The sequence below is a fragment of the Pleurodeles waltl genome, chromosome 6 (genome assembly GCF_031143425.1).
Source record: "Pleurodeles waltl isolate 20211129_DDA chromosome 6, aPleWal1.hap1.20221129, whole genome shotgun sequence".
Taxonomy (NCBI): Eukaryota; Metazoa; Chordata; class Amphibia; order Caudata; family Salamandridae; genus Pleurodeles; species Pleurodeles waltl.
The window spans coordinates 1,081,100,570-1,081,115,845 of NC_090445.1; the positions used below are offsets into that span (position 1 = coordinate 1,081,100,570).

At 46.6% G+C, this 15,276-nt stretch overlaps 1 protein-coding gene across 17 annotated transcripts in view; it reads right to left on the reverse strand.

Annotated features, from left to right (window-relative positions):
* Nucleotides 1-15,276, reverse strand: part of UBR4 (ubiquitin protein ligase E3 component n-recognin 4) — a 1,862,787-nt gene that overhangs the window by 904,012 nt on the left and 943,499 nt on the right. For all 17 annotated transcript variants that reach the window (XM_069240131.1, XM_069240143.1, XM_069240141.1 and 14 more), the window contains exon 46: nt 8,769-8,970. In XM_069240131.1, the coding sequence (XP_069096232.1) occupies nt 8,769-8,970 (202 nt within the window). The remainder of the gene's footprint in view (nt 1-8,768; nt 8,971-15,276) is intronic.

A 15,276-nucleotide genomic window follows, 5' to 3' on the forward strand; every position in this document is an offset into this window, starting at 1 on the left:
TGAAGGTAAACACATTGTTTCTCTAATGGATACTTCTCTCGCAGATTCTTTTTTGAAGATCCTCAAAGCAATGTCTTCTATCAAAAGAAGAGATGGAGGAAAGGAGTGCAACGTGTACATGAACATGTTTTAAGACTGCTGTGATGAGAAACAGTTTAGGTCTGAAGTCTGAATCGTTAAATAATGTGTAGTAAAATCATGTAAAGGTCGTTAGGAGAACAGTTTCATTCAGGTTAAAAAAGCTGGGAGGAGCTGGTCTTTGGGGGGGTTCCACATACAAAGCTAGGTTTCTCCAGTCTCAATGCACACTCTAGTATTATGAGGAAAGCCAGAAACCACAGGGGAGTAAATAGTCTTAGAATGTAAAAATGATGGATTAAAATGGGGAGCCATTAGAAAGCAAGACATAAGACTGGCTGACACAACGTGAATGAATCTTGTTGTAGTCGGCTTCAACAGCGACTCCATCAGATATGCCATGATGGGGAAATCATGACTACCCTGCAGGCGGGATTATCAGAAGGGCATTGTGAGTTCCTATTGTATAGAATTAAGTCCAAGGGGGGGCTGAAACCGGTAAAGTATGATTTATTCTGTGTGCTCCTTAGAATGATAAAATAAGTAGTCAACCTCTGGGAGAGTACGGCCCCTTCCTGCCTGTCAGAGAACCGATGAGAGCGTACGGCATGTACACAGAGAGGCCTGATCATCAAAGGGCTATGATGAACAGGAATAATAATAATGCTGCACAGTTTCTAACTGAAGAAAAAGCAACTTGCCTTTGGTAACGCTATTTCGTGTAGAGACACTATCTAACCTCAGATTCCACATCTTTAAAATATTTCCCTAGTCAGACTGGATCCCAATACTGTAAAGCAGTGTCCCTATGTGGGTACAAGTGATGACATGAGGCTCCACATCGAAGTTCCTCCACTCAAAGTGATGAGCGGGCCCTATAAAAGCAGCACTCAAGCTCTTTGATATCAGTTGCTTTCTGAACCATGTGCACCCTCATATGCAGAATCTATTCTCCAGATTGGCAGAGTCCAGTTCACAGTATGGGGGGGGGGGGGGGGGGGGGGGGGGGGGGGTATTAGGCCTGGGCCAGTGAGGAAGTTTAGCGGTTAGACAGTTGACCAGAAAAAGTGTTACTGAAGTTAAATTACTTTTTCGACCAACAGAGACAACTAACCACAGATTTGTACTTTTTGAATAGATACCAAAGTAGTACCTTCCAGGTGGCTGTGTCTGAACTGGCTCAAACCAAACGTACCCCTGCACGTGGACAGGATGCACCAGGCAGCTCTGCACCGATCTCCCTCCGCTACGGAAGTGGCAATTGGGGCTTTATTTCGGTGCCATCCATGCCCACTGACGTAAGTCGCTTTTTGAAATATCCGCACATTCAGACATGGAACCCAATCTCCCGATTGATAGTGACCTGGGCAGGGGTGGGGTGGTGAGGAATCTGTGGTTAAAAAGAGTCTCTACCAAGAAAAGTGTTATCAAAGGTAAATAACTTTTTCTTCTGCTAGAGACTTCTGACCGCAGATTAACCTTTTGATACCAAAGCAGTACCTCCTAGCCGGTCAGTCTGAACTGGCTCAAACCAAAACATTCTGAACGACCAAGCTGCCAAAACATCCCCCTTCGACAGGCCTGACTGTCCAAAAAGTAGTGTTTTGTGAACATATGGAGGGATGCCCCCATAGCTGTCTGGCAAGTGTCTAGGACAGACACGACATGTGCCAACACAGTGGTAGCATTGCTGGCTCTGGTGGAGTGAGCGCACAAGCCCTTTGGGGGCTGCATTTTATTCAATGTGTAGAGGATCTTAATCACAATCCAATAAGAGATGGATCTCTTCTGCACTGCCCAGTCATTTTTCGCTCCAGCGAATCCAATAAAGAGATTATCATCCACCCAGTATTCTCTGGTATGATTAATACAGAATCTAAGAGCCCATTTTGGATCCAATGGATGAGGGATCTCCTCCTGCTTAGAGGGGTAAGGTTGGGCAAAGAACAATGATAGGTACATGTTCTGTCTGACATGAAATGGAGTCATTCACTACCTTTGGTAGAAAGGATGCTTGAGTAAAAAACAGCTAATCTAGGTAAAAAGTAGTGCAAGTTGGGCTGTAGCTTGCTCACTCTCTGTGCCAATGTTTTGGCAACAAGCAAGATTGTCCCAAGGGTAAGCAGCCAAAGATGTCAGCTGTGCAGAGGTTTGAAGGGAACACACATGAGGAATTTAAGAACCAAATTTAAACCCAAATGAGGCATAATAAAAAGAGAAGAGGGGAGATATACTGTGAACCCTTGAGAAACTAAATAAGAAGGGCTGGACCAGAAATAGTAAAAAAGACAATTCCCCTTAATGGTGGCCAAAGAAACTCCCTGCTGGGCGAGCAGAAAACAAGCAACAGCAATTCAGACAGTTAAGCATGAAGTGAATCAGTGTGCTTTGTAGCACACCAAGCCGCAAACATGACCCAGCGGCAGGTGCATGCTAACTTGGGAGAGGGACGTCTGGCTGCCAAGATGACAACAACCCTGATCAATAGCTCTCAACTGCTACAGTTCAGACACTGCCCTGCTGCTGCGACAGAAGATCCTCCTATAGGGTCAGCCTGATTGGAGGACATGCGCAGGTCCAGGAGGTCAGAACACTGTTCGTTTAATGCCCAATCCGGAGCCACTACTATGACTTGACCACTACCATGACTTGGGTCCAGTCGGTTCTGATCTTCAGGATTCTGGACAGGATGGATATTGGCAGAAACGCGAGCAGAACTTCGAATTTTCATTCTACACAGAAAACGTCTCTAAGCGAGAGATGCCTTGGAAACTTCAACACACAACTGCTGGCATTGGACGCTCTTGGTTGTGGCAAAAAGATCAAGCCAAGGTTCTTAACATTCACAGAGAGACCTTGCACCACACCCAGATGTCACTGTCATTTGTGATCTGCAAGGACACGATGACTTGGTTTGTCCCCTCTGAAGTTCAGAAATACTTAGCAGGTGGTAAACCACCAAGAAAATCTCCAGCCCTGTGAGCCATGCAAGGCCTCCTGGTACAGGGTCCACACCCCAACACCTACCCTGCTTGTTGCAGTACCACATTGGTGGTGGTGTCTGAGCACCTGTACCAGCTTCCCTATGATGGAAGGAAGAAAAGCCTGTAAGGCCAAGCAGATGGCCCTGAGCTTCAGACGGATGTTGAGGTGAGCCACAACCAGAGAATACAGGCCACTGATTTCCACTACTCACAGGTGAACACCCCAGCACAAGAGCAATGCATCAGTCTCCATGTCAGCTCGGAGTGGGTAGGCAGAGGGATCTACCACTGACCCAATCGTGGTTCAACAGCCAGCATTGCAGGTCTTTTGCAGTCTCCACTGAAATCTGGACTTCAGAGAGATCCCCCTGGTGTTGGGCCCACTAGGAGTTCAGATGCCACTGCAGAGCAACACGTCATCTGGCATGCTTCGGTAGCAGGATGCAGGAGGCCCTCAATCTAAGCCTCAAAGTCATTCTCACTGACATCTAGGACAGCGGCTGAAACATAAGAACCTTAGATCTAATATCTTGAACTCTTTTCCAGAAGTAAGGTCCAAAACCAGTGCTGTGTACAGGATGGCTCAGATGAAGGGGAGTGTCCACAAAAGTCAGGTGTGACTTGAGCACATTGATAGTGAACCCCAAAGATGTTAAAAGCTTTCACATAGTCTGGAGGACGGTGATGATTGCCTAGTGCGAACCTGCCTGCAGTTGTTGAGGTAGGGGAAGGCTGCAGCCCTGGAGCTCCGATAATGTTTTACAACCACTATCACTTCCATGAACATCTGAGTTGTGCTGGTAATGCCAAAAGGAAGCACAGCAAACTGAAAATGCTTGTGGTCTACAAAGATCTCTAGGTAGCACCTCTGGGCCTGCAGACTGGCATGTGGAAATAAGCAGCCTGCAGGTCCAACACCACAATCCAGTCTCTAGGATAGAGGGCAGAAAAACCTGGGCCAGTGTGAGAATCACAAATTTGTCCTTTTGCAAAAAGGTATAGAGAGGGTGAAGGATTAAAATTGATGGAGGCCTCCGTCCTTTTTCAGCAACAAGAAGGCGGTAGAATAACACCCACAGCCAACTTCTGCCACCATACCCTCCCTGAGGCTCCTTGGGCCAAAAGAGCCTGCACTTCCTGCTACAACTGGGCTTTTCATGGGCTGTCCAAGCTTCTCTGATGGACATGCCCTTCAATGGCACCAGTCTTTGGAGACAAGACATTGTCAGATGTCCTCGGCCAGGTGTGGTACCTCAGGGTTTGGACCAGGTACCCAGAAGGACGTCATTGAGGGCATCATTGAACGGGAGCAGGGGTTCTGAGGTGGAAGCTTCGGGTGTGGCACCTCTGTAAAGAGATTAGTCTTGACTGCTACTGAGGGTAGCTGAAGGTTCCAGACCCCAGCCACCCTTCTCACCACCATTGCACAAGAAGCTCCTTCCTCTATATCCATGGTAGTGGGAGAAAGCATACTACTATCTGGAGGTGTATCCAATCCGCTTGTTGCTTCACCCAAGTCCACATGCTAGTCCTTCTCTCCTTTGCAAGCTGGTATTTTAAAGGGTCCAGCGACCACTCCCATTCTTCCCCAAGGCACAGCACAGTGCAATGGGGCTTAAGATTCGAAAGAGGAGGTAAAGCTCCTGCCGGAGTCTGTGTCAGGCGACGCCCATCCAGCTCCATGTCAGAGACGGGGAGGACAATGGGGATGGCCCCACTGGTGGATGTCGGCATTAGTACCGGCACCAGGGAATGGCGAGGTGGTATGACCAGACGCTGGTCCAGACCCAGGACTGAATCCCTAGGAGCCCATCCGAACCAAGGCTGAAGCGAAGCCCTATGGGTCCTCCACGGAGTATGTGGGGCCCGAAGGCACATAAAATTGCGATGGGCAGAAGTCACTCTGGCTCCCGGAAATTCAGGGAGGCACGGAGTTGGGCAGGCGCAGTTTGCAAAGAAAGAAGCCTAGAATGACAATGCTCCGTCACTGTGTCGGCCGAAGGATGAGGAGAAGTTGAAAAGCGCTTTGACTTCTTGCTTTTTTCTTGTGCCTCGACTTACCCGATTGCCTAAAGACTTTTTGCGTGGGACAATGACAACTTCAGACTCAATGACCGGTCCCGGGACTTTTCTCTTGACCAAGACCTCGACCTCCTGGGAGTCGTGTGCCAGGTCACCGTCAGCTTTTGGGACCGCGCCCTCAAAGTTTCAGATGCAAGGCTCAGCCATCGGAGCACGACTTCGGGTTGTGGTCGTGCTCTAAACACCACAAGCAGAAGAGGTGCAGATCAGTCCCGGACATCTCCCAATGACAGGTACCAAAGGGCTTGAAACATGTCTTCCTAGAAGACATCCCTCAACTGACCAGGCGAAAGTTCTTAAAAAAAAAAGCTCAACAAAAAGTGGAAAAAGACCAGTCAAAAAGCCACTGAGGGCTAGCTTGCTTTGGATCAGCACTGGCTGGCACAGAAAGAAAAGAACTAATGCTGGTGAGCCTGGGTAGTACCTATACTGGAACTGTGGCATCACTTTTAGTGCGGACAACACCGACAGACATGGAGCTGATCGACACCACTTAATGGCACCCATGGTTACTACTCACGAAAATCTTCCAGATCCAGTCTGTCTGGGGAGAATTCAGAGGTAAGGAATTTGCAAATATGCACTAAAAGTCTCTATCATATTCTTTGAATATGGGTTCTACATTTTTTTTGTTTTAGATTTGCTAACACTGTGCTTTGTTTGTGTAACGCGCACCAGTGGTTCTAAGCATCAAAATCATGACTTCCTTTCTTTTTTAAGATTGTGGGAAAATCTCTTAAATCAACACATTTATAAGTAAACTGGAATCCTGGGAGTTTGTAAATTACTGGTTGAATGAACGAGGTTAAACCATTTGTGAACAAATCTATCACCACTTGTGTGAAAAAAGGTGCCACATCAAAAAGGTCTGTTTTAGCCCATTGTTGTATACTTGCAAGCAGCTCTTGCATCACTACCATATCATCTGATCAACTTCCATAGATCTGGTTCCACTTGTCCATTAGACAACCACTATAGGCATGGCATCATTGATCGCAAATGAAAATCAAATGTATACACAATTTTATTAGACCAAGGCAACAAAGAAACTGGATACCTTGAAGCCTTGTTGCTGGAGGAAACAAGCTTTTGAATAACTTTTTACTGTTTCATTCATCTTAATCAAGGATGCTTAAAGAAGCAGATGTTAGGGAGTCTAATGTCCAAACCAATCAATGCCACCATTTCATTAAAGTAAATGGATGTATAGAACTAGCAGAAAAAGACATTTGTATCCCTCAATGTCATGATACCTAGAGCAAGAATGAGCATTTGTACACAGCATCTGTTTTCCTTGGCTCTCATTAGACAGAATAGATGGGAACACATTTAGCTTAATTTTTGCTGACAGTGCATTTATTACTAGCCTTCTGTTGTACACCATAAAGACAAACCCTTTGTTCTAAAAGTCGGTCTTTTGTGCCTCCTAGAAATCAATCTGTATGAATATAGTGGAGTTTAGTTTCTCATAAGCTGAAAGTAAAGTTTTCACCAAACCCTTACTTATGGGCAGAAAACATTCTACATCACGTCTAGTTACATGAAGGATCACTACCAATGGACACTTTTTTCTGTGGGGGCTAGAGGTAATTTTAAGGTGTCTGGTGCTTTTCTGCTCAAAGTCAAAAAATAGGTTTATTCTTTATTAAGTAGTTTTGAGAGGTACTGAACGATCCTTCCAGAGATGTATCCAAACCACTGTTTATTGTTTTCTAGTCTAGATACAGCATCCTGGTACTATCCATGCCACGTTACATTGTATTAATTGTACAAAGGGGTCAGTACATTCTAATTTCTCCCAAATCAAAGAAAATGTCAAAAGAAGTGAATTTCCATAAACCAAGAAGATCGTGTGCCAGTGTTTCATGCCTAAATAAAAATACTTTTATTTTTGTGGCTTTCAAGATCATATCAGTGATCAACATCTTGAGATGGTGGTGTGTTTGAAAATGAAGGGTGTGCAAGTGTGTTGTAGCCTGTGCCTTAATAGTGTCCTCAGCCACCATTGAAATGTTTTCCTCTCATTTTCAGTGATACAGCTGCATCTGGACATACGCAGATAACGGATCTCTCACAACTGGCATGGACTTCTTTAACAGAGGAATTTTGAGCCATACCAGAGATATTTTGAGCAATCAGAGTAAACAAAATATCAGACACAAGCTGTCACAGGGGTTCAACCTCTCAAGCATCAGAAGATTATGATCAAGAAATTCCAGATTGTTGCAGCATTTGGAAATTTGAATTAGGTTATGAAGAAGAATCATAATTCTATGGCACAGGAAAATGACAGATCGGGACATAGCTCTCCCACAGAAGAACAGGGTTTTACTCTGGAAAATTAGAATCAATATATTCCTGCTTTCTATCCTTCATTCTTTGTGAGGAGAGCAAGACCGTTCTTAAAAGTCTCTCTTTTTAATGAACTTACACTTCGAATGCAGACTAAACCATGAATCTTCAAGACTGGCCTGGACTATCAATGATATAGTGTTCCTCTCTCCTTTCAGTTATGTGCACGGTAAAAGTACACCTGGAGCAAGAGGAGTCTTCATGGCTGACTACTAAACATGACATACAAGTAGAATAGGAGTTAGTCACTGGCATTTGTCTTTTGCACTTAGCACAGTACTTAAACTTTCACGTTTTAGGATTAGATATTCATGACAAAAAGATTTTTGTAGAAAAATAACCATAAAACCCCTCTGAAAATTATATTAAAAAAAATAAAAATGAAAGGCGCTTCAGATATCACAGTTGTGGTAAGGTGCGAAGAGGAACCAACATCACAGACACAGAAGACACCTTCATGGACCAGCAAATTCATGAAAGCAGATGTATGACTGAATCTATAATGATGTCACCTAGCGCCAGATGGGAGCTGCTGCTGTGAAAGGTTTTCCAGATGCATTCGGAACCTGGGGACGAATAAAAGGTGAAGTACATGCAGGAAGAAGTATCAATTAGCAGCTACATTCCAACACCTTTTTGTAATGAGGGCAACTGTTAAACTCTGACGTCTGCTATGATAGAGCGAGGAATCCACAGAAAATTTGCATTTTAGGCAACATTTGGTTGTCACAGTTAGACAGTACTTCTCCTCTAGGTAGGTGGTCAGTCATAACTACATCATTTCTACTTAGTAATTTATTTGTTGTGAATGTACTGGTCGTCTTATTTCTGGTATCACTGAAATAGCACAATCTGTCATCTACCAAAATTGAATAAACTTTTGATACCTTTCCCAAACACCAACAATACTGATACCTTCTCCACATTCTCCTCCGTTCGTAACCATCACACAAGGCAACTCATTCTAGGATCTACGCCTAGCTGCTTCTATCCATGAATCCTTACAAAGCATGACAAAGCATGACAAAACCTTGCACCTCAGTGGCCAGTCTCACAGATAAACCTTGCATTACATCCTGGCATTTCCCATTTTCACAACGGGCTGCATGTGACAAATCCACATGCACTGCTTCCCATCATAGTAGTCTCATTAGGACATTCACCCCAGATGTCTCCCTCTCGAAACACTAGACACCCCACATTCTCCGACCACAATTTTATTTGCACACCTTATATATGTGTCTTTTCAGAACCACATTTATTAACACTCACTAATGGCTGTGGTTTTGCGCTTGCGCACTGGTTTCATGCTGCTGATGACACTGCTGGGCTGGAGGGATGGCTGAAGCCAGAAGGATGTGTTCTCCACATTAGCCATATAGATGCGAAGGCTTCCGTCTTCACACAGAAGGATCATGGTAGTTCGCTGCTGGTCATTACTAGCTGTGTGCCTGATGGCCACCATGTCCTGGATCTGGGGTAAGGGTTGAGAGTCATGTTAAAGAAGAAAAAGTAAAAATTCGATTAAAAAAAAAAAAAAACACAGCACTAGGCTTTAAGAAGCAATCACCTCTATAAATACTGGTCTCCAAGAGACACTTATAATAAACAGGGGTCTAAATAGTCCTATGACTACCTGAAGATAGTGATATGAATCCTGCCCAAGTAATTGTGCCATAGGCTCCACCATCAGTGTGAAGAGTAGAGGTGACGCTGCTCACCTGTTTTGTGCTTCACTGTATGCCAAACAGCTCCAAGAGAATTCCCCCTAATTTTATTTTTGCTCATGGCGCTTTGAGATACAAGTTACTCACCTTCGGTAAACAAATATCTGTTAGAGACATATTCTAGTTGCAGATTCCTTATCTTAGAATCTTCTCCCAGGCATCAGACTGGATCCGTAGATTTTTTCTTCGAGCAGTACCCTTACGCCTAGGTAGCTGGCGTCGGTCGAGACTGCAGGTGCTGTAGACTCAATGACATCGGGAGTAGTACATAGATGTCACCTCAGCTCAGTGACGTTAGTTTCTTTTCATGACTTTCCACGCCAAAGCGCAGAGCCACCAAGAGCACTGAGATTGGTGCACCAGAGCTGAAGACCTGAATAGGGAAACCCTGTCCCTAGGAATCAGTTCGCAAGCAGGGAGGATGGGCGGGCCGGTAAGGAATCTGCAACTAGAATGTGTCTCTACCAGATACTTCGTTACCGAAGGTAAGTAACTTGTACATCTGATTGAGACTTTTAGTTGCAGATTCTTTACCTTAAATAGATACCCAAGCAATGCCATCCTCGGAGGTGGGCTGCGAACCAAGATCATACTAGAAAGTCCAGCAGGACCGAACGACCAAAGTAGCCGTCCCGACGGACCTGACTGGCCAGGCAGTTATGTCTAGCAAATGTGTGCAGGGATGCCCACGTAGCTGCCTGGCAGAGATCCAGGACAGGAACTCTGTGTGCTAATGCAGTGAAAGCAGCAGTTGCTCGGCTGGAATAAGCACGCAAGGGGATTGCCAAAGAGCAGCACATATTGATGCAAAGACGTACCCATCGAGAGATGGTATGTTTTTGCACCGCCTTCCCTTTCTTCGCAGCCACATATCTAACAGAGTTGATCCTCCACCCGGAAATCTTTAGTACGATCTAGATAGAATGCCAGTGCTCTTTTTGGGACCAGATGGTGGAGTCTCTCCCCCTCATGAGAAGGATGTGGGGGTGCGTAAAAAGTAGGGCAATGTGATAGACTGGCCTACATGAAAAGATGTAACAACCTTGGGAAGGAAGGAAGACACTTTGTCAGAGTGCACAGGCAAGTATGGGGGCTTTAAAGAAAGAGCATGAAGCTCACTTACTCTGCAAGCATAAGTGACGGCTACAAGAAAGACAGCCTTGGAAGTGAGGAGCAGCAAAGGGCGATTGTGCATCAGCTCAAAGGGAGTACACATTAAGTAACGTCCCACTTAGGCATGATAAATGGAGTGGGAGGAAATAAATGGGTGACACCTTTAAAGAATCGATTGACACTAGAAGACAGAGTGACGGCTGATCAGGCAACCCAAGAAAGGCCAAAATAGTTGATAAATACCCTTTAAGGGTGCCCAAGCACAGCCCCGCTGGGCTAAAGAAAGAATGAACAAAAGAACCTCAGAAAGAGGAGCAAAGAGGAGACTCAACAGATTTGCTGGTACACCATGCCACAAATTTATGCCAAAGACAGACGTATACCATTTTGGTGGAGAGAAACCTGGCTGCCAAGATAATGTCACAGACTTCAGGTGGAAGGTCAAAAGCCGCCAACTGCTGCCACTCAATCTCCACGCATTAAGGTGGAAATTGGACAGGCTCGGGTGGAGAACCGTGCCCTGCTGCGACAGAAGATCCTACCAAAGAGGCAGTCTGAGTGAAGGATCGGTGGAAATGCTCAATAGCTCGGGATACCATACTCTCCGTGCTCAGTCCGGAGCCACCAAGATAACTTGGGCCCAGTTGTTCCTGATCTTCTTGAGAACTCTGGGCAGAAGTGGTATGGGCTGAAAGAAGGCCAGAGTTCCACTAGAGACTAAAAGCGTCTGAACAAGTGCCGCCTTTGAAACTCCAACGTGCAAAACAGCTGACATCGCACATTCTATGCGGAGGCAAACAGATCTAACCAAGGCTCTCCCCCACTGCTGAAAGACCTTGCGCCACCCTCCGGATGGAGACGCCATTCGTGATCGTCTACGCATAAATGGCTAAGTTAGTCTGCTCTGGCGTTCAAAGACCCCACCAGCTGTTGAATCACCAGGGTAATGACCTGATGTTCCAGCCATGTCCAGAGGCACAGTGCCTCCTGACAGAGTCCAGGACCCTACTTTGCCCTGTTTGTTGCAGTTTCACATGGCAGTAGTGTTGTCCGTGAATACTTGCACTACTTTCACTTTGAGAGAGGGAAGAAATGCTTTCAATGCAAGCCTGATCGCCCGGCGCTCCAGAAGATTGATAGGGAGCCCAGACTCCGCTGGAGACCAGAGGCCTCTGATCTACGCCTCTCCCATGTGACCGCCACAACCTAGAAGTGACGCATCCATCACTATGGGTAGTTCTGGCTGAGGAAGGGAAAGGGATTTGTCGTGGACCCAATGTCGATTTGAAAGCCACCACTGCCAGTCTTTTGGAGTCCCCTCCGAGATCTGGACCATGTCGGAGAGATTTCCCTGATGCTGCGCCCACTGGAACTTTGAGTCCCACTGCAGAGCCCACATATGCCATCTGGCATGCGTCACTAGCAGGATGAAGGAGGCCATAAGACCCAGCAGCCTCAGAATCAGTCTCACCGAAACCCAAGACAGAGGCTTAAAGATCGGAATCATAGCCTGAATATCTTGGACCCACTTTTTGGGAGGATAAGCCCGAAACTGCACTGTGTCCAGGACAGCTCCGATGAAAGGGAGTGTCTGAGAGGGAGTCAGGTGTGACTTCGGCACGTTTATGGTGAACCCCATTGTGTGCAGGAGTCTCGCTGTAATCTGAAGGTGGGAGACGATTTTCCGGAGCGAGTCTGCCTTCAACAGCCAGGGGGTTGGAGGGGGGGGGAGATGCTAGTAAGGCCGAAGGGGAGCACGGTAAACTGAAAGTGCTCGTGACCTGCCACGAATCGCAGGCAACGTCTGTGGGCAGGCAGGATGGGAATGTGGAAATAAGCATCCTGCAAGTCCAACACTATAACCCAGTCTCCTGGGTCCCAGGCAGACAGGACCTGGACAGGTGAGCATTTAGAATACCTCCTTCTTGAGGAACAGACTGAGGTCCCGAAGGTCTAGGATAGGATGCAAGCCCTTGTCATTTTTGCACCAAAAAGTAGCGGGAATAACAACCACGACCTACTTCTGGCGCAGGGACCTTCTTCTATGGCTCCCTTGGCTAAGAGAGCTGCGACTTCCTGGCAGGAAAGTGCCAAATGATCCTCCGGAAGATGGCTGACTGATGGAGGCATGGCTGGTGGGGCAGATTCGAAGGAGAGGGAGATACCCCTTTGAACTATCTACAAAACCCATCTGTCCTTAGTGATGGATTCCCAGTGAGGCAGGTGATAGTGAACCCTGCCGCCAACTGGACTGGAGTGAGGGGATGGACTAGGAGGGTTTGGAGGCTGCAGAGGGGGCAGGGGTGGACTGGGCAGACCTCTGAATCCCCGTCACATGCAGGATTCCGCATACCCAGCCACACATCAGCTGAACAGCATGGGTGGCACTGTGGCTGTGATGGGATGGGATGGGGAGCCCTCTTCCTTGTCCACGAAAGGCGGACTGTTGGGCGAGGGGCAGCGAAAGGGCAAGGAACTGAGCTGTAGCCCGGGATTCCTTGAACTTCTCCAAAGCAGAGTCTGTCTTGTCTCCAAAGAGGCAGGAGTCATCAAAAGGCATGTCCATAAGAGTCTGTTGGACATTCCCCAAGAAACCATAAGTACGCAACCAATCTTCCCAGAGAGTCGGTCGTGTCCAGCCCACATCTGATCCTGAACTTCGCCGCATCTCTCCCATCAGTGACAGCTTGGGACAATAGCACGGGCCTCCCTCTATGAACTTGCGTGACCGTATCCCACAGAGAGTGGGTATAGAATCCCAAAAGGCGTAAGGTGTTCACGGACTGCAGTGCGAGACTGGAGGAAGAAAACATCTTCTTCCCAAATTATTCCAGACTTTTTGATTCCCTATCCGGGGGTGCGTAAGGGAATGTGCCTGAATGGTACAAAGGGCTCAGATGTGGAAGCCCCTGGCTGAAGCAACTCAGTCAGGAGATTTGACCGGACCTGAACAGTAGGCAACTCAACGCCAAGGACCTCAGCCACCCTACTGATCACCATAAAATAAATACGTTGTTCCATCCGCCGTAGCCATGGTAGGAGGAGACAGCATGCCAGCGTCTGTAGAAGTGTCCGGAATACTGGCCTCACCCCCACTCCTGCGGCCAGTCCAAATTAGGGTCATCCTGGTATTCATAAGGGTCCAGGGACCCCTCCAAACCTTCCCGAATTCGTACCCATAAGAATGAGGGCCCGAATCAGACCTCGTGGAGCTAACCCAGAAGCAAGCTCCAAAGACAGGCCTCGAGCGTCGACGCTCCTCCCGCGTCACATCAGCAGAGCGACGCAATGAAGTCGAAGGGTGATGGGGCCGCATCGACGACTTCTTACATTGCCCGGAAATTTAGTGGAAGAAGAGGCTCTGCAAGCGGTCTCGAGATCTTCCCCTAAGGCAAGACCGGGACCTACACGGAGTCGAGCGCCGGGGCGCCATGAGCTTGAGGGACCTTCAGGTGAATAGCCCAGCACTCAGAGCTCAAGTTCGAGTTGTGGTCGCACTCCGGGCACCACAAAACAGACCCAATGCAGTTCCATCACTAACATCATTCGGTGACAGTCCTCCCCTGGCTTGAAACCGGTCTTCGGGGACATCTCGACACACCAAATAACTCACCAAAAAGCTTGACAAAAGGATCGAAATCGGTCAAAAAGAGACCAGGGTAGCTCTCTCCGGATCAGCGCATGGTGTGGAAAGAAAAGAGTTGATGTCACTGCACTGAGGCGGAGTCTGAGTACTACTCCTGACATCATCACGGCGAATATGAGGCCAACAACACCCGCGGAGTCGACTGACACCGCCTACTGATGCGCAAGGGTATTGCTGGAAGAAAAAAATCCCTGGATCCAGTCAGACATCTGGGGGGAAATTCGAAGGTAAGGAATCTGCACTAGAAATCTCTATCAGATTAATGATTTAACACAGGAAAGAAAATGCAGGACAATTCCAAGGCATTTCAACAGAAAGAAAATATATTTCCACAAGAGGCTACCAAAGGCCATTTCAAAATCAATAAGTATTTTGGCCAAGGACCCCCTGCTATCTCTGAGCCATCATGATGGCACTGCATAGCCCTCTTATGTCTGGTTGATCAGAGTGGCATGAAGCCACTTTGATCAATAAGTACCAGTAATTCTAGTAGTCAGATTTGCTGTTGGTATTTTGAGCAGGACCTTCATTTTCATCAAGGAAATCTGCCTACATGAGTAGGTTTATCAGGTTTTCAGATGGTATTTACAGGTACCTCTTCAAAGTCTCTTGCAAGACCAATTTTGTCTCAGGTTTGAGAATACAAGTAGTAGCTTGGCCAATATGGTCAACTGGCATTTAAAGAACTGGAGCCTACTGGGGCCCAGTGATTTACATGTCGATAATTGGGACATGACCTCAGTGATACCCTCAGAAGTAAGTAGTTCATCCACTGACTGAATCATGAACTATCATCATTGGTCAAGTACTCATATAGGCCTTTGTATGCCAAAGAATGAGGGTAGAGTAGCCTGTAATATTGTTCAAATAAGCTAGATATATATATTTTAAAGTAGTATGCATTGTACCTCCCTTATCTTCAATGTGTATTTGTCTGTTTGACTTCTCCCTGATTCATCCCTTGTAATAAATTACCAGTTTTATTAGCACACTCGTACGCAGCACTTTGCACCTTGTCTAATTTTTCACGCTTCATCCATCTGCACCTGGTGGCTTCCTAGTTAGGCTTTTGTAAGTAAAGTTTGCTACTGAGGCATTTGTACTGCAGTCATGATCAGCCCTCTGAGGTGTCACTTGCTTGAAATCCTTAGACCACTTTGGCCATTCTCTGGTGTGTCATTTTCGAAATAATTCTACCTCTGTTAACTGCCTTATGGGCCTCCCAAGGGACCACCCCACAGAATCCAATGAGCCTGGGTTTAACTGAAAGTAGCTAGTAGAATCCTCCATAAGG